Genomic DNA, 20,346 nt, shown 5'->3' on the forward strand with positions numbered 1-20,346 from the left:
CACTCAGTCTTGTTTACCTATTGCTGTGTCTGATCGCTTTTCTGTAACGTTTTAGAAGTGAGTTTGATTGTTTTCATCTCAGATGTGGGACAGGCTCATGGTCTATTAAGTAGAAAGAGTAGCTGTGGAGCATGTTGGACAGCAGACCAGAGGAACAGTCTTACACTTTTCCATAGTACTTAGTGTATAGACTTGAGGAACAGTCAGACAGAGGAACAGTCTTGCACGTTCCATAGTACTTACTGTATAGACTTGTTAATAACACATGTTATTAACAAGTCTATACAGACTAGGCATCTAAATTCAGGAGTTTCATTAAGATACATCAAAAAGCAAGCAAACAAACAAAAAACCCACCACCATCAACAAAAAACAAACAAAAACAATTTGCCATACTGGAGTCAGAAACTGGCCAACCCAAAATTGTACAATCAGTGACATGTCAGCTGAAGTTGTTTCTCTGTAGATAAATGCAGGAAATGAGATAAAAAAAAAAAGTGGTTTCCCTTTTCTAATTTAAATGTATTTCTGCAAGGAATAAGCTAAAAGAAACAGAGGTATACATATATGCATAATTTACTTCAACTACTGAACAACTCTCAGACAACCTGACAAGTCAGAAATGAAACATATGAGTAAAGCCATGTACTTAAAAACCCAGATCCAGCTGAAGCAAGAGTAGATAGCATGGACTATAACACTAGACATGCTGTAAGAGTTCAGATGGAAAGCCCATCCCAACTCTTGTTCACCTAGCTACCTGTCCACCTACTAGACAAAGTACTATGAAAAAACATAAGACTACAGCTAATATAAGGTGGCTGAATACTCAGACAACAATCATTTTCCAGTGAAGAACTTTTTGAGCTGGAGGACCATTCCACGCACTTTGCTCCTGTAAACAAGTCCTGTATTCCTATGAGCTCATGCAAAAATTTAGCATACACACTGACAAGTGGTATCACCTCCTAGCTTGACTGGATGCTTTTTGATTCTTGCACTGGAAGGAGGAGTGAGCAGTATATCTTTATTGATCTCACCATTCCACTCATGAGACTTGTTTTTGCAAGTTGCTTATACCATAGAGAACATTTTTAATTGCATTTGGTCCTTGAAAGATTTAAACAAAAAGGAACCATAAAACATCCAGCATAAAAAGCAGAGATATAAGGTAGGTGAAATTCTATCTCTATTGGCAGAGCCAGAGCTTGAGAGGAGTTTGGATTTTACTTTTTCTCTGTTTAGCTGAGGAAAATACAATGTTGCATGTATTATTATTATTTTTTTTATAACTGACTTTAACTTAGTAAATTTATTATTTTTTAAAGTGTATTCAATAAAATAAAATACTTTTTCTTCAACATATCCAACAGCAAGAAAAAAAAAAAAAGAGGACTTATTTTCAAGTGAATGGAATAGACTGACAGCTGTTTAGCTGTGAGACAAATTTTAGTTTGGATGGCTAAACTTGCCTTGGCTGATTTTAACATGCAGCAGTAGGTTGTGATGCATTTTACAGTGAGAGCAGAGTTAAGGTAAAGTTTAATGTGTGCTCCTTCCCATGATGCACTCTCCAGTTTAACGACATCCATCAATTTTACTCATATCCTAGAATGACATTGTGCCCTCTATGCAGTCCAGAAGAAAAGGGGGAAAAAAATGACCTTTTTGGAGGAGGAGAGAAGAAATTATTTTGCAGTCATTGCGACTGCAGGGCATCAGCTTAGCACTACAGTGACAACAAAAAGCAGCAGGAGATCAGGATATCAATTCTCCAAGACTGTGAAATATGTTGAGAAACAATGTACCAGAAAGATGGTGGCACAAACACCAATTATCTACTCGGGAACAAATATGTTGTGATTCAAACTCCATGTCTAATGGTGCTATGACCAAATAGGAACAATGGCATTAGAACTCAATTTCTATTCTCCTAAATTGCTAGTGAAAATATTAGAAAACCAAAGCAGCTAGAGGTAACAAAACCCAATTTAAGCTCCGCTTTCGGATCTTTTTCAATATTTAAAGGCTGGATAAGAAATGCTCTTTCCTCAAGTGATCATTCTGATGGATAAGAAGAAGGAGTAGAGCAGTTTTGCAATCCTATTCTTATTGAAGACAGGAACAGCTATACATCAAAATAGCCATGTTGGCAAAGTTTTGTAGATATGGCAGTCAGCCAACCACTCTTCTAACTCACCCCAAACTTAATTTTAAGTATTACTTCATATGTCAAGAGAAGTCCAGAAGCTTAAGATACTTTAATTTCTGTCACACACAAAAGACATTAAATTCTGTATTGCTGTTAAAATCTTTCCGTCTTCTCGCACCTGTTTCTATCTTTATTTATATCTGCTCTCCTCTCCTGTATGTTCCAGTTTCACTATTGGGTTTATCTTTACAGAAAACTTTCAGAAGAAAATGTCAAAGTTTTTCTCAAATTTTGTGAAATAAAAGGAATGAATAAAATAAATAAATAAATAAGAATATTTGCATTAAAATATTTCATTTAGAAAACCCAATTTTTTTTTTCTTTCATAAAAATAACCAAATCTTTACCTGGATAGCCATATTTGATGCTCAGGCAAGAATTAGTTAACACTTTGTACCCATCCTTATAATTAAAAAACTTAGATAAGTGCCAATTGTATCGCTTGTGTCTGGAAGATAAGCTATTTGCTCTGGCCAGGAAATAAATAAATAAATGAATAGATGTGAAATAGATGTGTAAGTGGCTATGTCTCATCTTTTACTTATATTCTCTCTCTCAAAAAAAGGTATTGTTATGTTTAAGTTGTGACTAAAAGAAATCCCTAGTAATATATTTTTAATTGGTAGATCTGAGTGAAAATAAGAAAAGAGAACTAAGCAAACAATAGAGAAAAAATTATCTGACTAAAGGGAAAATTAAGGTCAGAAACTCCATTTCCAGCATGTCAAAAAAGAGCTGCAGGAGTCAAAAACTGACAGTGAACTTTATCCTTAATAAACTAAGTCACCAGGGATGCATTATCTTCATTCATAAAGAAAAAAGAAAAATAATAAAAAAATACAATGTGTGGTAGGAAGCCCCAGGCCAGGGAGCTTCTTCCATAAATAGAAAATGGATGTGTGAGTACTTGATCTACCAGACCAATGAGATATCTCCTCTAAATTTCCAGAGAGAAATACTTTATTTTAATTTTTCAAAACTTGACATTTTCTTGGCACATAAATCTGTTGTTTGTATCATTAGTATTAAATGGCAGTTGAGAGAAAACAACTGTGAAAACAAGCAAAATAACCAATGCTTTCTATTTTAAGTATCTTCAGAGATCTTCTGGAGTAACACTTGCAGACATTATGGACTAAAATGAGCTACCAAAGTTAAAATGTCCAGTTCTTCAGGGGTGCTGACAGTTGTTATTCCTATTGGCCTGAGTAGGAATTTTGAGCTTATAGCATCTTTGAGCACCATGTAAGTTTTATTTAAGTAGTTGCTTTCTAGGCACTCATCTGAAGAAAAAAAAAAAGACTGGCTATTTAGTGTAATTTTATGAAAACGGGTGTGACTTGCTGCACTTTGTGTTCACATCTTAGAAGCATGTCTGTGCTTAGAAAAGCACCCTGGAATCTCCCAAAATCAATCTAAAGTGAAAATTCCTTAATGAACATAGAATTTACTACAAGCGTTGTACTAGAAGTGCAAAGTAATTCCAGAATATCACCAGTGCATAAGTAAGCATTCCTTGTAAATAAGTAATTCATTAATAGAAAGAGGATATAAATAAATGATGATTGAGACTTCTTTCAAATACTTAGAGTTCTTTATATGATACGTTTTGGAACATTCCACAGAATCTAAAATATATAAAAATAAATATCTACAGTATTTACAAAGTATGATACAATCCAATCTTTAAAAAGACTTCTAAAGACATGTTCTTTTAGCTCATACTGAGGTAAGTAGGTTTCCATAAGACTGAGAAGAAATAGAAGAGGCAGTCGTTTTGCAGGAATCCCTTTGTCCAGTTGTCCTAGTCTGTAACACAGCTAAAAAACTGTGGCATTCTCAGGTGGTTGTACATGTATTGAGCCAAAGTCATCCTTGCTGTAACTCCATCGAGGTAAATTTAGTTATGCTGGGGACAAATTTATCCCACTCTGCATTCTCTGTGTTGCCAGTGCATTCTGCAGAAATTCTCACTGCTTCGTCTAAATTTGAAGTCATGTTCATCCCTGGTATGTGGAGTTGCAATTCCACTGACTTCAATGGGCTGAGTGTATCTGTGATACCTGTAAGATAAAGATTTTAAGATGAACTTACTGCTTGTAGCTGGTAGCTGACTGGCTCACCCTGTGATTGGCACTTTCTCTGAACTGTATAGAGAGATGGTGATCTATTAACAAAATGGCCTGCCAAAAAAATGATTCAATTGCACTGCAAATTTTAAGCAAATACTTCTTGACTGAAGCTTAAGGGCATTTCTGATGCATAAACTTTAATTTTTTAAACTTTTAAACATTTTAAATGTGTTCTACTACTTATTTAACATGTGCTATTTGGTAAATTGCCCCGTCTTCCTTATCCAGGTGCCGTTGTGATCAGTGGAGCACTACAGGTTCAGTTGTCAATATGGGAGAGGAAGGAAAAGGAGAATGATTAGTGTAAAGGTCACTGCAATCCTATTGTTGGTTAGTCTTTGCTAGATCTAGAAGAGCTTTACTGCACATACAGACTGTGACTTTGCAAGACTAATACTTGTATAGCTGAAACACAGCGCAAGAGTGAATAAGATGTATACCTCATCTTAACACTCTGCCAGAAATTCCATGCCTAGAACTCTTTTCCTTGCCAGCCTTGTCTCCTTTATTTGAAATTTATTCTTAAGTATGCAACTTTATTTCTCAGTCTGGGGAAGGCATCTTTTAATTAAAGCAATCACAAAGTCTTAGGGTAGCTGGAGCATTTCATAAGGACTTCAGTAAGAACAGGTTTACAGGAAAGCTCCACTGATTACAGGAATGTCTTCACTGATCAGGAGCAGATGACAATCTGTACCTGATTCCAAAACAAGACTTTTTTTTTTTTGTGTGTTTGTAATCTGTTTTTCAAAGGACTGGGGCTCTCCACTACCCCAGCACTTTCCATGTGAGTATGTGATCACCAGAAAAAGAGGAATACCATGCTTGCCATTAAGACTGCACATGAGATTCAGTTCAAGATTAAGAAACCTGATTTTAGGTATCAACACATAAGACAATTTAGGTGTCTAAATTTGTACTCAGTGGAAATCTGGCCAACATGGTTACAACGTGGAGAGTGGACAGTGGTTAATGGCCAGGTACCTACTCTGGAGTGTGTTAAAAGGCATTTTAGGCATTGTTGACTGTGTTTATAGGGGCTCAGTACAGCTAGCAAAGCATTAGTGTCCTTTTTAAACACTTGGGCATAGGACTGTGCCCACCAGCCCATTAGAGATGGCAAGTGTAACAGAGGATATGTGTGCTTCTGGACCAGCAAATGTAGGGCAAAAAGAGTACCGTAAAACTGTAGGGTAAAAAGAGTACCATAAGGAGTCTCAGATACCTGTGTTTATGTAACCTAATCAAGACTATATCTCTTTTGGGTGCTTATACACATACAGCACCTTTTTGTACCTACATTTAGGTATCTTCATCTTGAATTTAAATCCCACCCTAAAGTCCTAGAGGAAAAAACTCCTCTTGTTAATACAGAAGAAATTTGTATCTGGGTTTGTTTTCCAACATGTTAGTATCTATTGCTTTAGACATCATGGAGTGTCCAATCCAGACTTCAGCTTTTGCTTTAGAAAGGCACCTAGTAGAATCCTATGTTTGGGCAAGTAACCTTAACGGTTTGAAATGGAAGTGTCTAAGTGAGTCATCCTGTGCATATTCTACAATAAGTGGAGAGAACCTATGTCTTCAGAGGTAATTTATTTCTTCCTTTTTAGATATCACTTTCAGGAATAGACTAGCTGTCCTTGGACATATCAATTTCTCTGTTATCAATATATAGCTATATAGTCCTAGCCTGAGATAATTTCTAGACAACTAACATTCACACCCTTAGGAGAAGAAGGATGAATCCCATCCCTTGTAAAGTCCAGCTGAGATATAATGTATTGAGAAATATCAAATAATATATTATACGTCATTTTCCATTTTTTCACAAAGCTAGGGAATTGCACAATCATTTCAGTGTCTACCTGGAATTGGGAAAGCTTGAACAATTTCTGCCTTTCATTTTAGACTATAGTCATCTGTTTATCAATCTGTATTAGAGAAAGATCAAGATTGGTCTCCCAGCTGATCCTCAATACATACAATACCTAAACAACAGGAAAAGGATCAAAATAAAATAAAATAAAATAAAAATGTGAGAACAGAAATTCATGTGACTTTCTTATTGGATCAGCCCAACCCACATCAGAATGTCTGGTGAGCAGATATTTGTCTGGTGAAAAAGTCAAGGATATTCATGTAGTACAGTCTGTACGCCCAATTCTGGCTAAGAGAGATATCTGTTATAAAATATTCCACAACTTCAGAGAATTAACTCTGACTAGAATATACCTCTTTATAAACACATTGCAACTCTGTGGAAAATTATTTTCACTCCTTTAGGTACCTGTTCTTTTTATACTTAGGAGACTAAAGAATGCAGAGATCCAAAGAAAATATTTAAATAAAATACCTTTACCCTACTCTCCCCAATTGCAACTCAGATTTTAAAATAAATTATATGAGATTTTGATTCACAATATAATCAAAGTTGTAGCATACTCTATAAAATATATCTTATCAATTACTTTTCTTACTGTCAGTTCTTAATTGTGAGCACCTTTCTCTCACTGTGCTCTGCTTAAATTCAAAGATTTTTCTATGCACGATTAAATTTTAATTTCATGGCATCAAAAAACATAGGGACAAGTATACTACCAGTGGGTAATAGGTGCAGTACCATTTGCTGGAATTGTGTTTATGTTGGTCAATACAACATGTTCTGAAAGTTTTGAAACATTATCAAAATTGCTGATCTGGGTGGTCAAGGATTTCCGACTCTCTGTACTGGCACGACCCCTGGTAAGCCGTTCATCATGGTGACTGTGAATGCCAAAGATGCAACAAGAAAATGCTGCTTTAAATTCTTCTCTAAACTTCCCTGTTAAGCACAAAAAAAGATTAATGGAAAAAAATTTACTGTAAACCATGTTTCAACCAACTTCATAGATTAGAAAGAAACAGCTATCTAATACAAATTTAATCCAGAATATTCTGGAATATCTGGAAACAGATGTTTTTCTAATGCTACTAAAGTAGGAAATCACAATTTCAACAACTTAGAGAATGACAGACAAAATATAACCTTTGTAAGAAGATATGTTAGGTGTGGTATGAAGCCTAAATTATTCTTGGCTAGACAGGATGGACAAAGTAGAAGGATTTATGAAATTATGGTGTTGATAGCTTGTTGATTCACAACACATTTAACAAAAACAACCAATTGAGCAGTAGTAGGCTTAAATGACTGGATCATTGCTTGACATGTGAAATGAGAAGCATGGTTAACCCATATTTCAACTTCAATACATTTTAAAAGAATATTCAAAGGGTTCAAAAGCCTGATTTCAGAGCTCAGGGTAAATTGTTCAGATCATCCTCACACTACACACCACAAAAAACACAGAGGGCAAATGTGTAGTGAGGATTAACAAACTTTTGCCTCCCTGCATTTGGCTCTAATACTACCAGTTTAGGTCCTCTTTCTGCCATTCATAGCCAAATAAGGCAAATACTATCTAAGACAAACTTAAGTAAATAACATCCTGATTGGTTCTTTGGCCTTGAACCTAGTTGGCATAGTCTGACCATGCAAGTGTTACTAAACACTCACAGCTTCCAAAATCTGATAGCTGCATATAAAATGCCAAATGGGGACAGCCCTTGGCCTGTGATAACTCTCAGACAGTATCCAGAGATTTAGGGAAATAGTAATTGTTTCAGATCAAAGTCATGCCAGTGACTTCTCTAAAAAATTAATGGCATGGACAGTCAAATTCAAGCACTTGGACTCAGTCCCTGACACTATTTAGGTTAGTTATAGGTAGATAGCCTGAAGGTAATGGGATACATCAGGCAACTTGTTCCAAGAAGAGGATCTAGCTCCCACTGGAGGAGCTCTACTGATGTTACACAGTCATTAATTTTATTTGCTATGGCTCATTACATTTAAACTATACATTAAACTTGAGTTCTAGGTAACAGCAACTTACCACTGAGGAAGTTATAAATAATAGGATTGGCTGCACTGTTTGCATATACAAGCCAGTGTGAGAATGTGAACCAGGCATATACAGTTTCTCTGTCATCAGCATGATTAAACATCCCAAAAACCCTAAAGAAAAAGAAAAGCAAATCTGAAAATAAAGAGGTCATCACAACTTCTAGACTAATTTTCTCTCTGATTACTTATTTGTCACAGAAAAGCTGATTGAACACTTCTTGTTCTCTTGAGAGAACGAAATCTTCTCCCTATGCCTCAAAATATTTTCTTTGTGTTTTTGCACAATAGAGAGACTATAGACACATAAGTACTTTACTTTGCAACAGTGCAGATATAGGACTTTTCTGCTAAGTAGCCAAAGTTAGTGGCTGTTAGATAAAAAACAAACAATCAAAAAAACCAAATAAACATGGGAAAAGTCTCTTTTGACCAATTAATGTCATTGAGGTTTCCAGCTCTAGGCCCATTCCCAACAAACAAGGTCTCTGTGGAATTAGAAAAGCACTGAACTGGTCCAGAACTGAGCTATGGAGGCTACAATAACAGCTTCTGTCCTAGAGAAATCTGCTTTACATAGGTTCCTTACACTTAATTTAGCTATTTAAACACAAATCTAACTACAGGCCTTCTCTGCTACTGTAATTGAAACTGTCTTTGTAGTTACTCTGTCGTTCAGATCAGAGGTAGCCTGAGCTGCCATATGGAAATACTTCGTTCTCTTTGCATTAACTACCAAGGGACCTGAGGATGAAAAGTACTTAAATTAGACCTCAGGAAAGTGCCAGAACTGAGTGGGATGTATTTTAGCTTTTGTATACAACTTGAAACTACTTAAAAAATTAAATATTCCTCAAGCACCAACAGAAGTGTTTCTTTTTTTAGGATGCTTTCCCTCTTGAAATCAGCTAATGGCTTCCAGATAAAATCTGCTATATGTCATTACTTATTGACATGCCAGAGGTCTCAAGAGATGTAACTATATCAAAACCTGTCAAGCACTGTACAAAAAGCAGAGTGTAAACAATTACATCTTAAATGAGCGGGAGATAAAAGGGTAAAAAAGTGAAAAGGAGCTTCCTGGAGAACTAAAGGATTAGCCTAAAATCAGGCTGAAAATTGGATCTCAAAATTGTGTATGATGGAGCTTGGGTACAATCCTTGGGGCCAAGCCACAACGCTATTCTCTCTTGATAACCTTCAGCTTCTGCTTTAGGGAAATGAACTTCCAGGGTTCATTTACAGCAAAAAAGCTGTAATCCCATCTAAATGACAGGTTTTAATGAGGAGATGGGTTAAATCATTTTCATGAGGAAGAGCTTATTAATAAGGCTTGTATTATCTGGCCTACAGTTTCAGTACTGCAGATTAGTTAGATACATCTTTTTCTTGCAACTGTATGCTCATTTTCAATTTCTTTATCATGAAATAGGTAGGTTTCTTCAAAAGTATCTGTCAGAATAAGTGAAATCTCATAACATTGGGTTGTATTTAGACAGAAAGTGTTTACATTTTGGGATAAACTTTACCTTTTCAAGACATTCAGGATGCTAATTGGTAGATAGCAAAGTGCAAAAACCAGGAGGACAACCATTAACATACGTGCTGTTTTCCTTCTTGCACGAATCTGTTTTATTTCAGCTGCCACAGCACTGATCTTTGACTTTGTTGACTGTCCCAGCCCTCGTTGCTGTGTTGAAGGCTGCAGAGACTTCCATTTTTTCTGAACTACTGAAGAAGTTCCTGGGATCTAAACAAGACAGAACAAGAGACATCCTCAAAATTAGCACTTTGAAAAACTAGCACTGTGGGTTTCTATAACAAGAAAAATAGACATGTTGACATATACAAGGTAAGCTTGTATGGAAAAGTATTTTTTTTTTAAATAAATAAATTAACTGATGTAGATGGAAGAATCAAACCAGATTTCAGACACACTTGAAGGAGTGCACAAAAACTGTTTTGTCCAAATATACCAACTGATGCATTAAAATTATCCTCACTTCCCACTTAAGTTGCCTTGCTTATATCTTCAGACTATCATACTTACCAACATCTTCTGACTACATACTTACTACTACTATAGTTATGTTGCTATGAAGATCTAGGTTAAATGTTTTCTGTATGACAATAGATTATTCTATTACTATGTTGCTACTTTAAGATATTAAACAACTTCTCAGCATTGAAAAGCAAGGATTGAAAGCCCACATAAGTTTAAGAGCTATAAAAATGTCAAATATACAACCTAAAAGACAATGAAACAGCTAAAGAGGTCACAGCTAAAATGTGGATCTCCATGCAAAGCTCTTCAAAATTGAATGAATACATAGTGAGGAATGGGAGAATCACAGAAGAGTTCCAACAGGAAGAGTTATGTTAGCCAAAGACACCATGCGATGGGTAGATGTAGCACCTAGCTATTAAAAAAAAATAAAAATCTCTGTCTTTGCTTTGTGTGCACTCATAAAAGCCAGGCCAAATAAAGAAATTTTGCTTCAGTTTTTCAAAATTATTTCCTGCCTACAGCCTCATTCATAAGACTACAGATGGCAAGGACTTTCTCAGAGAAATCAATGACATTTATAACGTTTTCAATATTGTACATTGTGAAAATCTTTTGGGCAGAAATTTAGTTTTATTCATAAGTAGTGAAATTGTCTGCAGGGTGACAAGTCCCATGAGTGTAAAATTGTTCATACTTAAAATTATGTGCAGAATTCACATCCTCAATTGTAGAATTTTAAAAAGTAGGGCTAATCCACAAAAAGTGCCCAGAAGAGAATGAGATTTTGTATATATTTTTTTCTTTTTTATTTTTTTCTTCAGAAAAAACAAACAAACAAAAAACAAGTTAAAGGGGAAACACTTATTCTAAAATTAAAGTATGCAAATGCAGAATTGTTCTATAATAGCTATTATGCATTTTTTCATGAATAGTTTCCTTGCACAGACAAGCCCTTAATTTAGCATTTATGTGCACCATCAAACCTGATTTACAACTATTGGAATCCTTTGGCAAAGCTTTTTTATAATGAACAGTAAATCAATGAAGCAGAACAGGTAGATATATTATAACTTTATTTTTATTATTATTATTTATTTAATTTTAACTATTGTCTCTGTGGACACAAAGGAAAAAAAAACTTGCACTTCTTCTGAGGATTCCCACTCATTCAGCTAAATAAGTCAAGACAGTTTTACACCTGGACATGTTTTGTCCTATTCCAAGGGATTTAACATACTTAGCTGTGGGTTGTAGCACCACAATGTGTGTTTGCCATGCACTACAGGGATCATAAGCTAAGATTCTGATTCTGTCTTATCAGTGGTACTTTGTTTTTGTGTTCTAACTTAGAAATGGAAACTTTTAATTCTTCTTCACTCATACCAAATTACCATTTATCCGAATTACCATTCAGATAATGGAAATGGAAGCAGAGAAACTCAGCCAAATCTCTCCTGACTTATCCCTCCTGATTATGCCAGAGATTCACTGGAAGAATACTGTGACCAGCTTCCTTAGTAGCTAGATGCAACTTCAGTGAAGTTTCTCAAAACAGCTATTTCTACAGAAATGTTAGACATGACAGTGTACATGGTTTCTACCTGTCTGTGTAGGTAGAAGAGTCTTTTCTGCTATTTCAGCAGTCTTCAATAGCTTATCAAATAGGTGATTAAAGGTAGGGACTCTATACATGTACTATGTCACTGTACTACATATCAAATTGCTAAATCTTCATGAGTTTGTACTGAGAAACTTTCTACCGAACCTTTTTTTCCTTTGTCTTTACCTGGCAAATAACTGGGCTTTGCTACTGGTAGTATACTAACCAATGATACAGTAAGAATTTTAACAGGAAAAAAAGAAGTGCTATATACTCACAGATGCATAGCTGAATGAGTATCTTCTAAGAGACAAAACACTTCATAAGTGTTTGTGTACAGAGAGACATTTACAAATAGGCATTTATGTAAACAATGCAACAAACATGCATTATGCATGCACAAGTATACAAATGCCAGCATAATACATGTATTTGTTTTGGTTGTTGAATCAGTTATAGAGATAGTTATGTAGAATTTGTATAATCCCAAAATTTCACTAAGAGGCCTCTAGCTGTGTCCAAACAAGTACTAAAATTTGCATAGTTACTTTCTGTTGCACCTTTCCTCTACCTCCTCAAATTATTGTCAATGGATTTATAAGCAGACAAAATCTTTCCAAATGCAATAACTGTTTGCAAAGATTGGAAAGGAATATTTCAGCTGCCAAAATAAAAATGGGCAGGGTTCCTAGCTATTAATATAAATAGACTTTAGTGTCAATGCATTTGGACATCAATAAAACCGAGTATACAAGACTTGATAATATGAATTATGTATCAACACTTTTACCATGTCCATTCAGTCCTATTTATTTGTTCAGATGGCATTTTTAATCCACTCAAAATCCACAAGAGAACACTGTCTTCTAAGTCACTACTTCCTTTCTAATAATTAAAATAAATTACTTGAAATCTTAATATTTGTGGCATGATTGTGCTTGCCTTTGCACAGATGAATCACTAAATCAAAGATTGCAAATCTTATATGTAAAGATGTGCTTGAAGACATAATCAGTAATATTAAGAGCTCTTGCACAAAGTATCATATGGACACCTTATAAATTTTTCTTTAGCATGCACAGCACACTCCATTCAAAAAAAAAAAAAAAAAGAATCCTTAGAAAACTGTAACACATAGAAAGCATTAAGTTTTTGAGTTTTTTTTTGGTCATGTACACCTGGAAGGCTCTTTGTACCTTGCAATAGGATCACTATATTTAACGGAAGTTCTCATAAACTGTGATTTCTTAATCGAAGGCATTATCAAGTAATATACTTACAGCACTGTGTTCATTTGCTCTACATGACTGATTATGGCACACCTGTTGCACTTAGACAAATGTCTGATGTCTGCAGCCAAGTAACAATTGTTAATAGATGTGAAGTGGTTTTAATTTCACTTACTACAGCCTCTTATACACAGTGCTATCACCTAAGCTAGGAAACAAGACATCTGTAATTTTACATCACTGACAGCACTACGAAGTATTTGCCTTTTTGCCACCAAAAAAAAAAAAAAAGAAAAATAAAAAGAATTACCCTAAACTTGTGAGTGTACAACATATATAAGGAAAAGAAATATTGTGAAGATGAAACTGAAAACACAACTGAAAACAAACACACAGACCCCAAACAGTTTAGTTTCCAGCCACTCAACTTCTGCTTTGAACCCCAGCAAGTATTTCCAAGCTACATGAAGGTTAACAACAATTACCCGCATTAAATAAATTTATGGGCAATTTGAGATAATTGGAGGATTGTAAAGAAAGTAAAAAACAGAAGGTTAAGGAATACGGTGATAAGATCATTGGCCACCACAAGACAGAGTCACAGATAGTTATTCAGCAACACACAGCATCTTAGAGCTATGTTAGACTGAACTTAATTTCAAAAGAAACTCAGCAAAACTAAGAAGTTAAAAGCAAAAATGATAATTTTAAGTTCAAAAGATAGATTTTTACTTTGGTTTAACCTAATATGATTAGAAGTGAGAATAATCGCTATTCTGAAAATCAAATATCAAAATGTCATAAAGTCATTTTTCCACATATTTTAATTATTCATGAGATATTTTTTGTCAATATAAGGTTTGATTTTTATTTTTTAAAACAGTTGGGACTTCCACAGTGGCTTAATTTGAACCATGTAGAACATGCTCCTGATGTGGCAGATAATATACACTGGCCAGGACAGCCTCAAATTCAGATGATATGAGACATAATGGTGAAAGAGAAGTGATTCATGCCCATATCCTGAAAGAAATGTCAGCCACTGTTAGAGCCATTTGAGAGGAATAGAATTTGAGAGGAAAAGGAATATGTTGCATAATCTCTTCAACAGGATGAGTTTATTGTCCTTTATAGAATGACAGGACAGGATGGTGGGGGCCTACAGCTATAGATGAAACCCAGACAAAGCAGAAGACGGCAGAGAGGACCATAGACTGATACACAGTAGATTATGGCACTGCTCACACCCAGAAAATGACTCTCAAACAAGCTGACACCAGTTCATATTGTTGGAGGGGGTAAAACATTCCTAAAAAAATTCACATAATTTTTGCCACTTCAGTTCTCATGTTGTGTGTTTGCTTGATTGTCTGTTGTTTACTATTTTCATTTTCTTTCATATATTGTTAATGTCAGGCTTGAACAACTAGAAGTTCATGTTATAAATTACAGAATCACAGAATGGTTGATGTTGGAAGGGACCTCATTACTGAAAATAGCCAGGTTCATATGGTTTCCATCAGACAATTCCAATCTCAGTTCTGACAGTTGGACTTTCTATTCCAACTTTTGTTCAGACTGGACCTGTTATGAAACAGAGACTTTACAGAATGAAAAATAAATTTAAAAAAATCAATTGTACAAACTACTAACAAAATGAGAAGGACGATCTTAACTTTTGATTGCTGCAGAAGACTTTAGCAGTACACAGTCACCAAATATGATCACCTAAGGTCTTTCAGTAAGCATTTCAGACATAATGCCTTTCCTCTCTCTACAGTCAATTTTTCTGTTGCTTTTTCCTCTCTTTCTCTCCCTCGTAAGAGTCTTTCATAGACATGAGCAAAAAGAGTTTTACATTCAGCCTGGCTTCCTTCTGGACCGATGGGCTGAGGTCAACTGTATGAAGTTCAACAAGGTCAAGTGCCGGGTCCTGCACCTGGGGTGCAACAACCCCAAGCAGAGCTACAGGCTGGGAGACGAATGGTTGGAAAGCTGCCTGGCAGAGAAGGACCTGGGAGTACTGGTTGATAGTCAGCTGAATATGAGCCAGCAGTGTGCTCAGGTGGCCAAGAAGGCCAACAGCATCCTGGTTTGTATAAGAAGCAGTGTGGCCAGCAGGACTAGGGAAGTGATTGTCCCCCTGTACTCGGCTCTGGTGAGGCCGCACCTCGAGTACTGTGTTCAGTTTTGGGCCCCTCGCTACAAGGAGGACATCAAGGTGCTCAAGAGAGTCCAGAGAAGGGCAGCGAAGCTGGTGAGGGGTCTGGAGAACAAGTCTTACGAGGAGCGGCTGAGGGAGCTGGGATTCTTCAGCCTGGAGAAGAGGAGGCTCAGGGGCAACCTTATCACTCTCTACAGGTATCTTAAAGGAGGCTGTAGTGAGGTAGGGGTTGGTCTATTCTCCCACGTGCCTGGTGACAGGACGAGGGGGAATGGGCTAAAGTTGTGCCAGGGGAGGTTTAGGTTGGATATTAGGAAGAACTTCTTTACTGAAAGGGTTGTTAGACACTGGAATGGGCTACCCAGGGAAGTGGTTGAGTCACCATCCCTGGAGGTCTTCAAGAGACGTTTAGATGTAGAGCTTAGTGATATGGTTTAGTGGAGGACTTGTTAGTGTTAGGTCAGAGCTTGGACTAGGTGATCTTGGAGGTCTCTTCCAACCTAGACGATTCTGTGATTCTGTGATTTTTGAATGCATCTCCCTTCCCATCCAAGGTGACTGTAAGCCAGCACTGTCACTAGACCTGTTGACAGGGCTGAATGTAAAAATCCATGTAAATCCAATCTTAAGTGACCACATGGAGCATATAGGGAAGGGTGCATATGGGAATCAACACCTAGCCACAACAACAAACAAACAGAGCTAGTATAAGTGACTTACCTGGCGACACCACAACTTTCGAAATATTTGTAAATAAGCCAACACCATAAGACACAGTGGTGCCATGTATGTCACCAGGAAAAAGCATGTGTGATACATTTTGGGGTAAACCTCAGCTGGAAAGAGAATTGAAAAAAAAAAAAGGTATTTAAATATACATATATTTCAAAATCACTTTAAGTCATTATTCATATAAATATGCATGTGTATTTCAAACATAATAGGTAATAATGGAAGATGCGTCCAGTAACCTCATGGCCAGGACTGATTTTTTAATCACCTCCATACACATTTTGTTCCTATTATAAACATGGTCTTATCTCAAGAATCTTTTATCTCTTTTATTACATTATTGCTTTCATATGACATTTTTGCTTTAAGGTATTAAGTCTTAAGAAGTTTTGTTTTTATTAAATCAATGAAAGATAGAACATTGCATTACCTAACAGTTGCTAACCAGTTACTTAAACTGTCTCATCTTTGACACATTTAAGAGGTTGTAGAAATGTCTTTAGTTTTAATTCTGCAAAGGCAGAATTATATGCCTGAGTAACTTGTACAGTCTCTCACCTATAAACATAGAATGTAGACTACACATTAGAAGTACTCTACACTCTTCTCCCATTTGCACAGGGCAGGATTTCTTTTAATCACTTTTTGGTGGCAGAAGAAAAGTGTCTTCTAGCTGTACTCAATTTATTATTGTGATTGTATGAACAAAACCAGAATTAATTCAGTCAAATGTGCTAAACAGGAAATTCACAAGTTATTTTGACACAACTTTAACGATATTGAGTTTGCTACTACTGTGCTGTAATGCCCTATGTATCTCTTTACAAAAGACAATTTATGAATGTTAGAGACTAACATAAGTGTTGTGAATGTGCTGTGTTTTTAAGAATATTGTATCATAAGCTTCGTCATTAGATTATGGACAAATGTGCAGTTGGTGCTTGGAAAACTTAGTTTCACTTTTGTAACAACAAATGTAGCTTGGTATTATCAGATGTTGATATTAATTACAACTTAACATTTATGGACAGCGTCAGAAAAGGAATTAACATTATGTAGAGTGACAAAATGTAGCAGAAAATAAACTGCACTACATGAGCAGTTAGATTGCATGGTAAATCTAAACATTGCATTTTGGGGAATATTTGTGTTCATTTCTGGAATTTCTCAGTGTTTCAGGGTGGTGAGATCTGCAACTGAAACTCTGCGTTGATTGTACTTTCAATAAAAAGAAAGGAAGAAAAACTGAGTTGCGTGAGATGAGATCTTCGGTAAATCAAACTTATTTTCTGCCTCTTAAAGTAAGACTTTTTACCCTATCAAACAAGAAGTCCAATTGCATGTCAGGAGAATCCCTAAGAGGTTGAACAGTCAAGGAGATACGCAGACCTGGCCCGCAACTCTCATAGTAGAGAGGACTGTACCATCATGTTAACTCAAGGCTCACCCTCAAACCCTGACTCCTGTAATGTCACACCGTGTTGATCCTGAAACAGCTGGTCAGAAAAATTCAGTATCAGGGAAACAGACACTTGCTATACAGATGTTACCAAGTACCACACATATATATACAATAGGCAACATCTAGCCCATGTTCACTGCTAGCAAAGGCAATAGAAATGTTGATTTCACAGCTTTGATGTTCAAACAGTTCAAACAGTTTAGATGAGTAGCATTTGGCTCTAAGATTCTGTAGCAAATCAGGTTATCAACTCTTCACTGAACAGCCATAGCCAGTGGCTCATGTGAATATCCCTGGGAGAGGCAGGCCGTTTAGGCCTTTTTTTTTTTTTTTTTTTTTAAATAACTTGCAATGATTTGGGTTTGTATGTTTACTGATGATCTGAAAACTGGTTTTACACTTCAAAAATGCAGCATCACAACAGTCCAGTCAGACAGGGAAACAGTGGCATTCAGGCTTCACACATGGAGTAACGTTAACTTACTGGGATCATGGGAGGTCAGAGCTGAAAGTACATTCCTTCTATTCAGAAGGAGGTGCCACCTGCCTCATCAATGCTCTGCAGGCAGCCAGGCCCCTTTCAGGTGGAAGGACAGTACATGTTTAAAAGGCCATCTGGAGTTTATGGCTTCCAATTTATCATTCCAAGTAAAGTGAAACATTAAATGAGTCTAGCTATCTACGAAGAACTGACGAATCAGGTTGGAGAAAGATCCTAAGACTTGTCTTTGAAGTTTAGCCACCTGGAAAGTGCCAGCTGCTACACATCAAAGGAAACCTGTCCCTCCTCCACCCAGGGCAAAGCCCTTTGTAGAACTTTTCCCTAAGAAGCATGAGTCTGTTTAGCTTCTAAAGGCAAAGAAAAGCTTTAAAGTTGTTTGACAATCACAACAGTGAGGAGTAGGAAGGGCTGGTTTGGGATACTGTTCATTTATCAAGCAGGCAAGTTGCAGGCTCCTCAAATGAGAGCATCAATCAGTCTATGGGACTTGGTGATATATCAACCATATGACTGGAACCACTGATCCGCTTACTCTCAAGCAGAAGAGGTGAAAACTGTCCTTTCCATCAGTTGGTGTCTTAATGGGTTGTGGGACAGGGGAAGATCATTTTTAGATTTTCTCACAACACTGGCCACTGTTTTGCTGAAAAGAGGGGAGGGGAAAAGAAAACAAGTGGGCACAAGGATTGGAGTGGGGTGGGATTGCTGTTCCAACTCAGTACCAGCCATAGAGTATGATTACTCCACCTGATAAATTATCAGTATGCTAAAATAAACCTTCTTGTGTCTGCTGTAAAGTTTCCTTCTCAGCACTGTGTTGCAGTCCCAGACTGTCATTCAGTGAAGCAAGGAGGCAGACGTTTGAAATTGCAGCTTCTGGATTTTGCCAGAATTTTTCTATATGTGTTTATATACACATATATACAAACTGAAAACAACCCAGACTCTGAAGGTTTTGCGAAGTCTAGCAAACAAAATATCCCCTTAAGCACAATGAAATTGGTACTCTTGACAGCTTCTCTAAGAATAGGGAAAAATAACCAGACTATCAAGTTTTCTAGCATGGAGAGTTCCCAGGTTCCCTAGTCTCAGGAAGATGCCTATGAGGTTTTGGACTTATCAATATGCAGAAGCAAAACAGCTTAAAAAGTTTATTTTAGAATAAACCTTAATAGGTAGGGATGTTATAAAGTGCATGTCCATAGTAGAGAAAATTATATTACACAGCACAGTCCCTTCCAAAATATTTTCCTATGTCAGAGTACTTACAACTAATTAAATACTAGAATAGAATAACATTTTTCAAACATGATATATCATGCTTTGTGCTATCAATTCATGACAAAAGTGTGATTTTAGTATTAACAATATTCTAACTTTCTTCTGTATTAAAATGTCCAACACATTTTGCCTTAACTTCTGAATTTTAAATCACAATATAGTTCAAATATTCTCATTATTTTGGACATAAGAATATATATATATTTGTATTACTAAGATTGGCCTGTTCCAGGTCATGTCTGAACACATGTGGCTTCTAACACTATGCAGTATAGTTGTGCCTGTTCAATAGCTGCACAGTACTCTTAAATAACTGATGGCATGGATCAACATTTAGAGTCTGTTGTTTTCTACACTCCAGGTAGCAATTAGCATTACGGAATAGAGTGCTGAACACTCTGATAAATGGGATGTATAAACCTTTATGTAACAATGCAAATTCCAGCTATGTTATTTTCCAGAATTAAGACAATATGTTTTTGTATTATTTTATGAGTAATATAGGAGGAAATGGAATGCAAAGTCTTCCTTTTGTTTCCATTCAGCCATGTAGTATCAGGAAAGGATTAACTCCATATTCTTTTTATCATATGCAAACGGGTTGGCTAATGCACTTTGGCTAACACCGTTTTCATGAACAGCTCTAAGAGAATGCATTTAGCTGGCTTGGACACATGGTGAACTCATTTTAATATATGTTTCTTTTATTTTGGCACTTTATCATCAAATTCAACACATAGCAATTACAGACTATTATAGAACTGTGGCCAACACTGGCTCCTTAAGTGAGTCTGCATAGGTCACATGTTGGATCCTTCTGCATTCCCAAATAAAATATTGTTATTAGACAGTACTCAAAATGAAAAACCCTCAGCCTAGAATTGGCAATGAATTTTATATTCTGGAATGCCAGAAGCAATTAAAAAGAAATTGAGTCTTGTTTTAGGCTGAACTATTGCTCCATTTGCAGTCCCTGGCAGCTCTCCAACCACATGCTTGAAATCTTATTATTAGTCAGGGTGGCCACTATTTGTTCACCATTTAGGATCCCAAGTGTCACAGTGTTGATCAGACCTTCCTT

At 36.3% G+C, this 20,346-nt stretch overlaps 1 protein-coding gene across 1 annotated transcript in view; it reads right to left on the bottom strand.

Moving 5' to 3' along the window:
• Positions 1-3,916: 3,916 nt before the first annotated feature.
• Positions 3,917-20,346, bottom strand: part of HCRTR2 (hypocretin receptor 2) — a 38,267-nt gene continuing 21,837 nt past the window's right edge. The window contains exons 4-8 of the mRNA XM_013172269.3: positions 16,009-16,124; positions 9,817-10,037; positions 8,280-8,401; positions 6,968-7,168; positions 3,917-4,275 (exon numbers count right to left, since the gene is read on the bottom strand). Coding sequence (XP_013027723.1) covers positions 4,082-4,275; positions 6,968-7,168; positions 8,280-8,401; positions 9,817-10,037; positions 16,009-16,124 — 854 coding nt within the window. The 3' untranslated portion in view covers positions 3,917-4,081. The remainder of the gene's footprint in view (positions 4,276-6,967; positions 7,169-8,279; positions 8,402-9,816; positions 10,038-16,008; positions 16,125-20,346) is intronic.

This window comes from Anser cygnoides, chromosome 3 (genome assembly GCF_040182565.1).
Source record: "Anser cygnoides isolate HZ-2024a breed goose chromosome 3, Taihu_goose_T2T_genome, whole genome shotgun sequence".
NCBI lineage: Eukaryota > Metazoa > Chordata > Aves > Anseriformes > Anatidae > Anser > Anser cygnoides.